Genomic DNA, 11,949 nt, shown 5'->3' with positions numbered 1-11,949 from the left:
ACAACCCTCTAATTACAAAATCAAAATAAATAATAGGGTATACTAGTGATTTGCTTCATGAATTTGTACATAATTTTCAATTGACTCCCTATTCATTTAAAAAAAAAAAAAAAAAAAGAATATGAACTTATTTTTTTTCGCCAATTTCCCCCCTAAATTTACAACATTTCATCCAATTTGCAGTTAAATATGAAGGCAAAATGGTCATTTTGTACATTACAAATAAATAAAAAATAAAGTAAAAACTATAAAATCCAAATAATACTCTCTCTCTCTCTTTGCAGGTGTAGATGAAGAAAACCCAAGGGGGAGGGGTAAAGGTGAGGGCAGGGGTCTATGGGGGTGGGGAAGGGAGGAGATAGAAGGAGTTGGCATTAGGTTTACTCTTTTTCTTCAAATTTGTTCAAAAAAATAATTTTTAACTGAAAATTGGATGAAATGTTGAGAATTTAGACAGTAGGGGGAAAATTGTGAAAAAAAAGAGTTCATATCCTTTATTTTCTAAAAAAACAAGAATAGATGGTCAATTGAAAGCTAGGTACAAGTTCAGGGGGCAAATCACTAGTATACTCTAAATAATATTACTCCAAAATCATGAATATTAATACAGTTCCAGATCATTTCATATATATATATATATACAGTCCCGATCTCTTGGACCACAGGAGTCCAAGAGATTGTGGTCACCCACCGTTGGATATTAATCCAATGGTTCAAAATGATATGTATAAATGCAATATGACATAAATGATTATTACCCGATTCAAATCATAAATGAGTGAACCGTTGAATTTACATCCAACGGTGAGTGACCATAAATCTCTTGGACTACAGGGGTCCAAGAGATCAGGACTGTATATATATATATACAATATAATGTATTGTTTGCTTAAAAAAAGAGAACATATGGTTACGAAAATCGTATATAATAATTAATTGGGGACATGAAGTGATTTATTTTGGTATATACAATATTATCCAGCTTAATCACATCGTACAAAATCTCTGTAAATCTAATAAAATGACAAGAACCCATGTGGTGGACGGGCATCCGCCTGCCACCTTGAATTAGTACAGAAACTAGTCTTTATTTTCAATAATAATAGATGCATCTAGAACTTCAAATTATCAGTTACTTAGCTCACGAAGTGACAACAGATATACTCTTCAATTTGTAAATTCAATTAAATTTCTCTTTTTATAATTTAAATTAAATTAAAATAGAATATTACTTATATATATATATAAAGTAACGAAGTGAAAATGGCATGAGAATATCAAATTAGGCCCATAAATTAATAAGAAAAAATATATTGGACACACAATTTCCTTCTTTCCTGTTGTGTTATATAATATTGGCTTGTTATGTCAAATGTACGTCAGGCAAGTCGCGGCAAACTATACCCAACCGTTCATCCCGTGAAAGCTTTCTCGAAGACTGACAGATGGTCAACGTGGGCTTCCATGACCAATGAGGACCTCATGTACCACATGGAAGTAAAGTACTCAGAAAAATACGTACTTGTTGACTATATACAAATATAAAAGGACTAGCTCAGTGTCAGGAATCAATTTCTCCATCTTAAATATAACCACTTTATTTTACACATCTCTCTCTCTCTCTCTTCTTCATTCACCGTTCAATTGCTCACCACCTGTTTGTTCTTTCGTCCCCAATGGCCATTTCCATATACAGCACTCTCCTCCCCTTCCCAAAACTCACCGTTTCGAGCAGAAAATACCATCCCTTTGGAGGCTCAAACCCATCAAACCTCACCATCCCAACAACCTCCACCGTCACCACCAAGGCGCTCCACTCAAAAACCAGCGACTCCTTGACCTCCATAATCACCGAGCTCGAAAAAGAAAGTCTCAACAAAGACGATCAGAATCAACGACAAGAAGATATTAACACTACCCACCACGAGCGCCGTCTCTCCGACGTATGGCGGGAGCTCCACGGCCAAGACGACTGGGTCGGGTTACTCGACCCGATGGACCCGCTTCTGCGATCCGAGCTCATCCGCTACGGCGAGATGGCCCAGGCCTGCTACGACGCCTTCGACTTCGACCCCTTCTCCAAGTACTGCGGCAGCTGCCGCTTCGTCCGCCGCAGCTTCTTCCCGTCTCTGGGCATGGCCCACCACGGCTACCACGTGTCACGCTACCTCTTCGCCACGTCAAACATCAACCTCCCCAACTTCTTCAAGAAGTCGCGCTGGCCAAAAGTCTGGAGCAAAAACGCCAACTGGATCGGATACATCGCCGTTTCGGACGACGAAACGACAGCCCGTTTAGGCCGGCGCGACATCAGCATCGCGTGGCGGGGCACCGTGACCCGACTCGAGTGGATCGTGGACTTAATGGACTTTTTAAAGCCCGTTTCCGGGAATAAGATTCCCTGCCCGGATCCGACCGTCAAAGTCGAATCCGGTTTTCTGGATCTTTACACCGATAAAGACGAGACGTGCCGATATTCTACGTTTTCGGCGAGGGAACAGATTTTAACGGAGATCAAGCGATTGGTGGAGGAGTATTCCGGCGAGGAATTGAGCATTACGATCACCGGGCACAGCCTCGGGAGCGCGCTGGCGATTTTGAGCTCGTACGATATAACGGAAATGGGTTTGAACGTGACGGCGGACGGTCAGGTCGTGCCCGTATCCGTTTTATCGTTCTCGGGTCCTCGGGTAGGGAACGTGCGGTTTAAGGAGCGGCTTGAGTCGCTGGGGGTGAAGGTGTTGAGGGTTGTGAACGTTCATGACGTGGTGCCTAAATCGCCTGGGCTGTTCTTTAATGAACACGTGGCGCCGCGGCTGATGAAGTTGGCGGAGGGCTTGCCGTGGAGCTACTCGCACGTCGGGGTCCAGCTTGAGTTGGATCATAAAAACTCACCGTTTTTGAAGCAGACGAGTGATCCTGTTTGTGCGCATAATTTGGAGGCTCACTTGCATTTGCTTGACGGGTTAGTATTATTTGATTAACATGTGATTAGTAAATATCAGTTTCGATCTCTTTGACCACAGGAGTTTAAAATATTGTGGTCACTCATCTTTAGATATTAATCCAATAATTAAAAAAAGCTTCTTAAAAGGAGTGCAAGAGTGAGTGAACCGTTAAATTTACATCCAATGGTAGGTGGTCACAAATCTCTTAGACTCCTGTAGTCTAAGAGATCAGAACTGTAGTAAATATTATTGATTTTGTTGGGTCTTAAGATCAATTTTAATTTTGGGCATGAGTCAGGTCAATTGTTTAAGATGATATGTCCGCCTCTTTGCATTTGAGTTTGATCTTTTTCTTCATTCATTAGAATAGTTTACAATATCATTTTGTCAAAAAAAAACTAATTTTATTTCGTTGTATTGCAATAAAAACAAAAAAAATAGTATTGTTGGCGAGTCTTAACTTATTTAGAATTTTAATTTAAGATAAAAACAAAATAAATAGGAGCATGTGACACCTCTGTGCATCATTCAGTTGGTAGAGATATCTTTCGCACATCGATCGAAAATGACTTGGCTGCGCTTGAGAGCCAATTTAAAAATAATTGATAAGATCATGTTCCCCATGCATCTCAATTGAATTATTGTTTGTAAGCATAGTTGTAAGTAAAATAATAAATATTTCAGTGGCACAGTATAATAACAGTTCCCTCCCTACAATTAGCAATTGGCTATCTGTGTACTCATGAAAGAGACATTCAATAATTATGCATGGTTTGCCTATAAGCTTATCTTACAGGCAATTTGATGCTTTTCTAGACAGTACTTTATTATTTTCTATATCCGAGTTGTTAGATTAGGTGGACTTGATAAATGTATCGTGTCACTATGGATTTTGATTGTTAAAATGAATATTGATATATTCTCGATATGTTGTTTGTCTGAACACGGATACGGACACGTCGATATAATGACTGAAATAGACAGATAAAAAAACACATAAACTAGTTCCATCTTTTGGAAAAATGTGTTTTTTACACCATGTGAATAGAATAGCTCTTCTATTTTGACTGTGTGTAGTGTAGACATAGAAATTGTAGTGAATAATCCTGTTTACACCGTGTCTTCCGGTCTTCGAAGGCATGCATGCAGCAAAGAAATTAGTAGAGACATTTCAAAACAAAACAATTATCATATTGTTATCAAAATTCAGAAGTAACTGAATTAGAATTACATATTTTATTTATTATATGCATATTTGATGCATGCGAAAATATATAGTAACGAGAATAATTAAACTAATTGTCTGTTTAATGAAATGCAGATACCATGGGAAAGGCCATAGATTTGTGCTAGCGAGTGGAAGAGACCCAGCATTGGTGAACAAAGCCTCTGATTTCTTGAAAGATCATTACTTGGTTCCACCTTACTGGAGGCAAGATGAGAACAAGGGCATGGTGAGGAGCAAGGATGGCCGTTGGATCCAGCCCGAACGCCCGAAACTCGATGATCACCCTGAAGACATACACCACCATCTCAAACAATTAGGCCTTGCCTCCGATCATTAGTTACTAACCACAAGAAGATAAAAAATAAAAATAAAAATAAATCTTCAACTGTATATTATAACGTGGGGTTCTTACTTATTAGTTATAGAAAACATTAGCTTCTGGGATTTTTATGGTTAAAATATATAATGACTGTAAGGAGATGATCGGTGACTAGTGTTGCATATAGTATTTTCTGCATGTATATGAAGATTGTTAGGCTTTAGTAATTAGTGGGTCACTTGTTGTTAGTTAATTTAGTACCTTAATGTTTATCGTTGGGAAAATGTAATAAAACCTATATTGCTGTCACGATGCACAAAATTTCGATAAATATACTATGTCGAGAATTAACTATTAGTCTAATTGTATTTCTTTTTTAAATGTTTAGATGAGTTTTAAGTTCAAATCCGTATTTCTGTTAATAGAGAAGATGAGTTTAAAGTTTGAATCCCACATTGCTATTAATAAAAAAGAAAAGAGCAACAAGTTTATCAGCTTGCATCCGAGTTTGATCTATCTCCTCGTTCATTAGAATTGTTTAAAATATCGGCTTATATTAAAAACAGAAAATTATTGGGTTTTTAATTAGGTTTCCAGCCAAATAAATTGAAAAGGAAATGCTACACCAGCACAAGCCCAAATCCGTCAAGCTCAAAATTAACCAGCCCTTCCTTCACTACGTGAAACGACATCGCTTTTGTCGACAATAAAATAGTAGTGATGAATGATGATGATGAAAAGTTTGACTATTTGACCAAAAGACATGTGTTTTGGAGCTTCTGTATAAACGACCTCGTTTTATGTTATAACCGCATCAAACACAAACAACCTTCGTTTCTCTTTGAAAGCTAGCTCTGGTCCGCTGTTTGTTTTCTGCCGTTCCGCGCCGCCGAAGCTCACCGTCCTTCAAAAGACTTCATCTTTGCAGTAAGTTGTTTTTCGTTTTGGGTTTCTATCTTTGCTTCTGTTTTATGGCTAAAAACGAAATTATATTTGTCGTTTTATTCTCAAACTCTGTTTTTGTGTGTTTTTGTTCTGGACTGTTAACTTGTTTTGGGCTCATAGCTTGGAACTTCAGGCATTCATTGTTTATGTTAATAACAGAGCTTCAGCAATTATGATTATCAGAATTTTGTGGTCTGGGAGTTGTTATGGTCAGTGTTCGAAAGGCGCTAGGCGGGAGGACACCGCTACGATTTACCCCTAATCGTTAGGGGTAGGCGCCTGGGCGGGTCTAGGCGGGTCGGGACTTGTTTTAAAGAAATTTTTTTTTTTCCTGACTTTAAAAAAAACCTACCTCACGCTGTCGCCTCCATAAAGCTCAAAATTTGTTGGTCACTCAAAGTTAGAAATATTGCCCGAGTATATGTTTAGTTTTCTACATATTTTCGAAAACCATTTTGGCTGTGACTGTTGTATGGGACCTCAGTTTCACTTGTTTTTATTTTGCAGAAGCAGATAGGCATTGTTCTTGTAAAAGATGAGTTTAATATCACAGAATGTTCCTTCGGCTTTTAAAGCCAACAAGACTAAAAGGGATGATGTTGATGAGCCTTCATTTCTGCAAGGGAATGATGACAATGGAAATGGAAATCAATCTAACTTAGATATTATGAAAACGAAGAAGCGAAAGAAAGCACACAAGGAGGAGGATGAGAAAGTGGCTATTGAGCAAGAGAAGGAAATGAAGAAGCTGGAAAACTTTTTGTTTGGAGCCATTTATTCCCCACTTGAGTTTGGAAAGGAGGATGAGGAAGAAGTTGGAGATGCAGTGGATAAAGGTTCTTTGTTCTTTGTGGACCGTTCGGCCAGTAGTGTGCTCTCGGTGCATGAAGAGGATGGAGAGTTATCGGAAGAGGAAACTAGGCAAAGGAAACCTGTCTGGGTGGATGAGGAAGAGGAAAAGACCAATATAAATATTGCTAAAGTTAACAGATTAAGGAAGCTGAGGAAGGAGGAGGATGAGAGTTTGATTTCTGGTTCAGATTATGTCTCAAGATTGAGGGCTCAACATGCTAAGCTGAACCCTGGGACAGAATGGGCTCAGCTTGATCCACAGTTGAGGAACAGTAGATATTCTGATGATGAATCATCAGATGATGAAAATGGGGTAGCAGTGGCCCGTGGCTACAAGGGTGTAGATGCTGTTGATGATCTCCTTCGAACAAATGAGGATCTTGTTGTGAAGAGCAGTGCAAAATTGTTGCCTGGACTTCTTGAATATTCAGTACTTGTACATGCAAATGCAGAGGAACCTTCTAAAGGACCAATAAATTCAGTGCAGTTTCATAGAAATGGGCAGTTGCTTCTTACTGCTGGATTGGATCGGAGGCTTAGGTTTTTTCAGATTGATGGCAAGCGCAATACTAAAATAGAGAGCATCTTTCTTGATGACTGTCCTGTTCGGAAGGCGTCCTTTTTGCCTGATGGCTCTCAGGTTATTATAGCTGGAAGGAGGAACTTCTTTTACAGCTTTGACTTGGTGAAGGCAAAAGTTGATAAAATAGGTCCCTTGGTTGGTCGAGAGGAGAAAAGCTTGGAAGTTTTTGAGGTTTCCCCTGATTCTAGTACAATTGCCTTTGTGGGAAATGAAGGTTATATCTTGTTGGTTTCGTCTAAAACAAAAGAATTGATTGGGACATTAAAGATGAATGGAACCGTTCGTTCTTTAGCTTTTGCCGATGATGGGAAGCAATTGTTGAGCTCTGGTGGAGATGGACAGGTTTACCACTGGGATCTCAGAACAGGGGCTTGCCTCCATAAGGCTGTTGATGAAGGTTGTATAAATGGTACATCTCTTTGTACATCTCCAAATGGAGCATTGTTTGCTGCTGGTTCAGACAGTGGGATTGTCAATATTTACAACAATGAGGAGTTTTTGGGTGGCAAGAGAAAACCAATCAAGACCATCGAGAATCTTACGACAAAAGTAGATTTTCTGAAGTTCAACAGCGATGCTCAAATATTGGCTATTTGTTCGAGCATGAAGAAGAACAGCTTAAAGTTGATACATGTTCCATCATTTACTGTTTTCTCAAACTGGCCTCCGCAGAAGAAGGCCCTTCACTATCCCCGCTGCTTGGATTTTAGCCCTGGTGGAGGTTTCATGGCTGTAGGAAATGCTGCTGGAAAAGTGTTATTGTACAAGTTGCACCATTACCATCATGCATAGAACGAATGTTTGAGAGGACAAATATCTGATCAGTGTGTTCTTATCTTCTTCATTTCATATCAGAAGAGTTTCAATCGTATTTTCTGCTGTTTTGAAAGATGGTTTGTAAGTGCTATGATGGCTTATCGCTGCAGAAAAATTCTGCAGTTTTTGACTTTTTTTCAGAGTTGTTGAAAGAATGTATGACAGTATGTTTTAAGTGGAAAATATTAGTGTCATTTCTGTCCTGTTTCTCTCTCTTCATCTTCTAATGCTATCTTTTACCAATGGTGTTATTTACTTCTTATTATGGTATTTGTTGAAGAAAGTTGGTATCATTTACAACTCCCGTATCAAGAGGTGCATGGTTTGGAATCTGTAATTTAGGTTTAAGCTGCAAGTCTACAACCTGTTACCAGATTAACTTAATTCAGGTTTAATAGTTATAAATTGGATAGTTGTAACTTGTAGCCTTGAAGGCATATGAATCAAAAAATTTCCTGTAAAAAAAAAAACTCATTTATTTAGTGATAAAAAATTTAAAAATCAGAAATCTGTACACATTTATTTGAGCATCGTGCTCTGTTATAGTGTATATATAATATGTTGTACAGAGAAGCTCAAGAAAAGCAAATACGCATTTATCCATCGATGCTAACGTCAAAAATATGTTGGAGCCAGAGCATAGCTCATACAGCAACTCAACTGCAATTACTGAAGCGGAAACCAACTCTACCTAATTATAGTAAAAGGACTTTTGACGACCTGCTTTTGCTCAAGTTCCTCGCTGGCCTCGAGAGGCTTGCACCATCCATGCTCTCCAGAACCTCAACTCTTCTATGTCTGATGCTGTGTTTTCCAGTACCTGTTTCAAAAGGATTTTCATGTACAAACTTCAGGAGCCATGTCGTGCAGCAGATTGGTCAACCACGATCAAACACCAGCGGCAGCCGTAACATCAGAATCTGTCTTCCCCTGGAACAGGTTCATTGAAAAAGGAAAAAAAAAATAAGTAATCCACACTACTCAGTTCGTGAGTAGCAAAGATGTAGAAGGTGGACTGAAGGCCATACTAGTTAAAAGTTTTCTGAACTTCTTGAGCTGTAAGAGGTCAGGGAATCTCTTACAAACTTAAAAGGTCAGAGAGCTCGCTACACAACAAACCTGAGATGGAGGGTTTTTCCGAATCTTCCGAGTGGGAGTCCTCATTGTGACGAACTCTTCAGCGGCCGTTGGGTGAATACCAATTGTGGCATCTAAGTCTGCCTTTGTCAAGCCAGCTTTCACAACTACTGCAAATCCCTGGAATTTAACACAAGTACCACCACCTCAGTTCCAGAAATTAAAATCTTGATTTGAAAAGGCAAACAAATAAAGGGAAAAGGCATTAACCTGCACAATTTCTGCAGAATCTTCCCCACACATGTGCAACCCCAGAACTTTGTTTGTCTTTGCACAGACTAAAAGTTTCATGAACACTCGATCTGGCAACCCTGAGAGAGTAGCCTTTAAAGGCCTGAAGTTTGACGTGTAGATATCAACATCACCATATTGTTCGATAGCCTGCAAAAGTAACTGCAACGTTCAGACAAGAAGCTATTTTCTATCTATTGCAGATATACAATATATTTGTTCTCACCTGTTCTTCAGTAAGACCAACTTGCCCAATTGGTGGCTGGGAAAACACAGCAGAAGGAACAGCTCTACTCAAAACAAGAAAGTAATCAGCAGAAACATAAAAACATAATTCACTCAACATTAAGTGAAAAATGCTAATTTGCTAAAAGATATATATTAGAAAGGTCGTTTCACCCTATTACAAATATTTTTGCAAATGTATCATGGATTGTATATAGCATCAGTATAGCACTCAACTGTAATGCATTCCTCGAAAGTCACAACAGGAAAGGAGAAAAAACTGCATGACAAGATATAGAATGATAAATCTAAAATTTGAAAGTAATCATACTAGTTACATAATGCTCATCCTAAATCCTTTTATGAAGGGCCTACTCTACTTGCATAGATATTTATGGAGCACCTCCATAATTAATAACATCTCGAAGTGTTATCGGCTGGCTAACAAGCTAGCTAGGATACCTGTAATCAGGTTTTGTTGGCTCATTCAGAAAAAGTGTTTTGGCTAATGCCCCTCCCTCCATCAAAGCAACTGGAGTCAGGTTCACTCTGTCTGTAACATCTCCTACAGCCCAGACTGAAGGAACTGATGTACGAGAAAATTCATCAACCTGAGAAACAAAACCATCTCAAAAGCATTCAGAACTCTGTATTAATTGCCCAGGTTTTTGTCATTTTTCCATGAAAGCATCTAACAAAGAAAAGCAGAACTGAAACAAGCAAACTTAAACATATCGAGGAACACTACCTCTATTGCTCCAGTCTTGCTCAGTTTTACGCCTACTTCCTCCAATCCTAAATTCTGAAATGCAGGACAAGACTGAATTACTTAACCCATTATTGATACATCAATGTTATTGAATTTACAGTATTCATAGCAACTTTAATAGAACAGTGATTATGAATAGCACAGACTGGCATCTTCAATTTTGTCAACTTGCACTTGCAAAGAGCCGCATCAAGGCAGGAAATCCTAATCAAATACTTTTAGACAACCTTCTTTCATTTGGCGGATGGTTACACCCATGCCTTGATGGGGACACTCTCAGACTTGTGCTGATGAACCTGAAGACCAGGAAGAAGCTAACCACAAGTAGAAAGTTCAAAGTTCAAACCTTTGTATTAGGTCTACGTCCTGTCGCAAACATAATGTGTGAAAACCCTTCAAGTGTTCCTTTGTTGGTCTTCAGAGACAACGAACCGTCAGCTGACTTAACGATAGCCTGAGGGGACTCCTCTGCATGGAACTCAATTCCTCGCAAAGACATATGTTCTTGAACAAAATCTCTAACCTGCAGGCATACAAAATCGCATGTTAGGCTGCAAAAGAGAGACCTTTCATGGTAATGCGTCAACCAACCAAATACAAGCGTTATACATGGTTCTTCACCTCTTCATCAAAACCCCTCAAAACTTTCTTTTGCCTTATAAACACATGGACATCACTCGACAAACCATTGAAGATGCCAGCAAATTCCACGGCAATGTACCCACCACCAACTATTGCTATTTTCTTAGGCTTCGAAGGCAAATCAAGGGCAGCATCAGAATCTATTGCATATTCAATTCCAGGAATTTCAGGAATGAAGGGTCGCCCCCCAACTGAAACTATTATATGTCTCGCAGAATATAGCTTCCCATCTACATCAACCGTGTGTGGGTCCACTATCTGTATTATTGGTGAAAAAGACACAACATTTAGAATAACATTCAAAAATAGTTTTGCATACTTTACAAAGAAAGAGTTTTTCCCTTTCTTTCTTCTTCGCGCCATACCTTTCCACGACCTTCGATTAAAGCGACACCAGCATTTTTAAGAACATTTTTGTAGATCCCAGTGAGGCGTTGCAATTCAGCATTCTTATTAGCCATTAATGTGCTCCAATCATGCTTTGGCTCAGTCTCATATCTCCATCCAAACCCATTACTCTCTTCAAACTCATGAGCAAATTGTGACGCGTAAACCAGTAGTTTCTTGGGTACACATCCCCGAAGCACGCACCTTTATATCCCCAAACACAAAAAAGAAAGGAGAAAAAATCACTCACAAACTCAAATAAAAGAAAAAAGCAATAACATTTCACAGAGCCCAGAATTCTAAATCACTGAAAAAGCTGAACAATTGAACTCCCAAAGCCATTAACCCAAATTAGAAAAAACTTACGTGCCGCCGACGCCGCCAGCGGTATCGGAAGCGATGGTGGCGAAAGGGAGCTCGCAGATGGCAACCGAGGCACCGAAATTCGCGGCAAAGCGGGAGGCGCGGACGCCGCCACTGCCGGCACCGATGGTGAAGAGGTCGTAATCGTAGTGGCGGCCGGAGTCGGCGCCATTTCCGGAATCGGCGCGAACGGAGAAGCCGCGGCGGCGGCTGTGGTGGTGGAGGGGAGAGATAGAGGTACGGTGGAGGTGGGAGAGAGAGGTTAGGGTTCTGCGCAGAGAGAGAGGGGTTGGGAGGTTTTTGGAGAAGAGTAGGTTTTGGAGTGTTGGGGAGGAAGAGAAGGAGGTGAGCTTAGGTGTAGAGAGAGAGGTGGCCATGATGGAGCTCCTCAGGCACCTCACAGCTTATTGGGTTTTTTTGGGTTTGATTGATAATATTGGTATAAAGATAGCTTATGGGAATTATGCTTTGCCACTTGTTGGGTTATATACTGTATAGTGTATA

The 11,949-nt window shown here is 39.6% G+C and overlaps 3 protein-coding genes across 3 annotated transcripts; 2 read left to right on the top strand and 1 right to left on the bottom strand.

The window, feature by feature from the left end:
- The first annotated feature begins 1,549 nt into the window (after positions 1 to 1,549).
- LOC117612178 (phospholipase A1-Igamma2, chloroplastic) lies at positions 1,550 to 4,852 on the top strand. The gene is made up of 2 exons (XM_034340933.1): positions 1,550 to 2,965; positions 4,270 to 4,852. The coding sequence occupies exons 1-2, from the start codon at positions 1,677 to 1,679 to the stop codon at positions 4,511 to 4,513; spliced, it is 1,533 nt and encodes a 510-aa protein (XP_034196824.1). The 5' UTR covers positions 1,550 to 1,676; the 3' UTR covers positions 4,514 to 4,852.
- Positions 4,853 to 5,285: 433 nt separating this feature from the next.
- LOC117612228 (U3 small nucleolar RNA-associated protein 18 homolog) lies at positions 5,286 to 7,894 on the top strand. Its single transcript, XM_034340996.1, has 2 exons — positions 5,286 to 5,422; positions 5,948 to 7,894. The coding sequence occupies exon 2, from the start codon at positions 5,976 to 5,978 to the stop codon at positions 7,665 to 7,667; it is 1,692 nt and encodes a 563-aa protein (XP_034196887.1). The 5' UTR covers positions 5,286 to 5,422; positions 5,948 to 5,975; the 3' UTR covers positions 7,668 to 7,894.
- Positions 7,895 to 8,184: 290 nt separating this feature from the next.
- Positions 8,185 to 11,911, bottom strand: LOC117637495 (glutathione reductase, chloroplastic). Its single transcript, XM_034372398.1, has 10 exons — positions 11,449 to 11,911; positions 11,061 to 11,286; positions 10,675 to 10,953; positions 10,400 to 10,576; positions 10,033 to 10,086; positions 9,747 to 9,895; positions 9,286 to 9,349; positions 9,039 to 9,209; positions 8,811 to 8,948; positions 8,185 to 8,621 (listed from the first exon to the last, which is right to left on the bottom strand). The coding sequence occupies exons 1-10, from the start codon at positions 11,820 to 11,822 to the stop codon at positions 8,580 to 8,582; spliced, it is 1,674 nt and encodes a 557-aa protein (XP_034228289.1). The 5' UTR covers positions 11,823 to 11,911; the 3' UTR covers positions 8,185 to 8,579.
- Between the last annotated feature and the right edge of the window lie 38 nt (positions 11,912 to 11,949).

This window comes from Prunus dulcis, chromosome 8 (genome assembly GCF_902201215.1).
Source record: "Prunus dulcis chromosome 8, ALMONDv2, whole genome shotgun sequence".
In the NCBI taxonomy this organism is placed as follows: Eukaryota; Viridiplantae; Streptophyta; class Magnoliopsida; order Rosales; family Rosaceae; genus Prunus; species Prunus dulcis.
This window is presented reverse-complemented; position numbering and strand designations above follow the sequence as displayed.

Bases quoted from the DNA above. Each gene is read 5' to 3' on its own strand.
- LOC117612178 (XM_034340933.1), top strand. From the start codon at position 1,677: ATGGCCATTTCCATATACAGCACTCTCCTCCCCTTCCCAAAACTCACC. The intron at 2,966-4,269 runs GTTAGTATTATT...AATGAAATGCAG, and splicing joins CACTTGCATTTGCTTGACGG to ATACCATGGGAAAGGCCATA.
- LOC117637495 (XM_034372398.1), bottom strand. From the start codon at position 11,822: ATGGCCACCTCTCTCTCTACACCTAAGCTCACCTCCTTCTCTTCCTCC. The intron at 10,954-11,060 runs GTATGGCGCGAA...CCAATAATACAG, and splicing joins TAATCGAAGGTCGTGGAAAG to ATAGTGGACCCACACACGGT. The intron at 8,622-8,810 runs GTTTGTTGTGTA...AACCTGTTCCAG, and splicing joins GGAAAAACCCTCCATCTCAG to GGGAAGACAGATTCTGATGT.
- LOC117612228 (XM_034340996.1), top strand. From the start codon at position 5,976: ATGAGTTTAATATCACAGAATGTTCCTTCGGCTTTTAAAGCCAACAAG.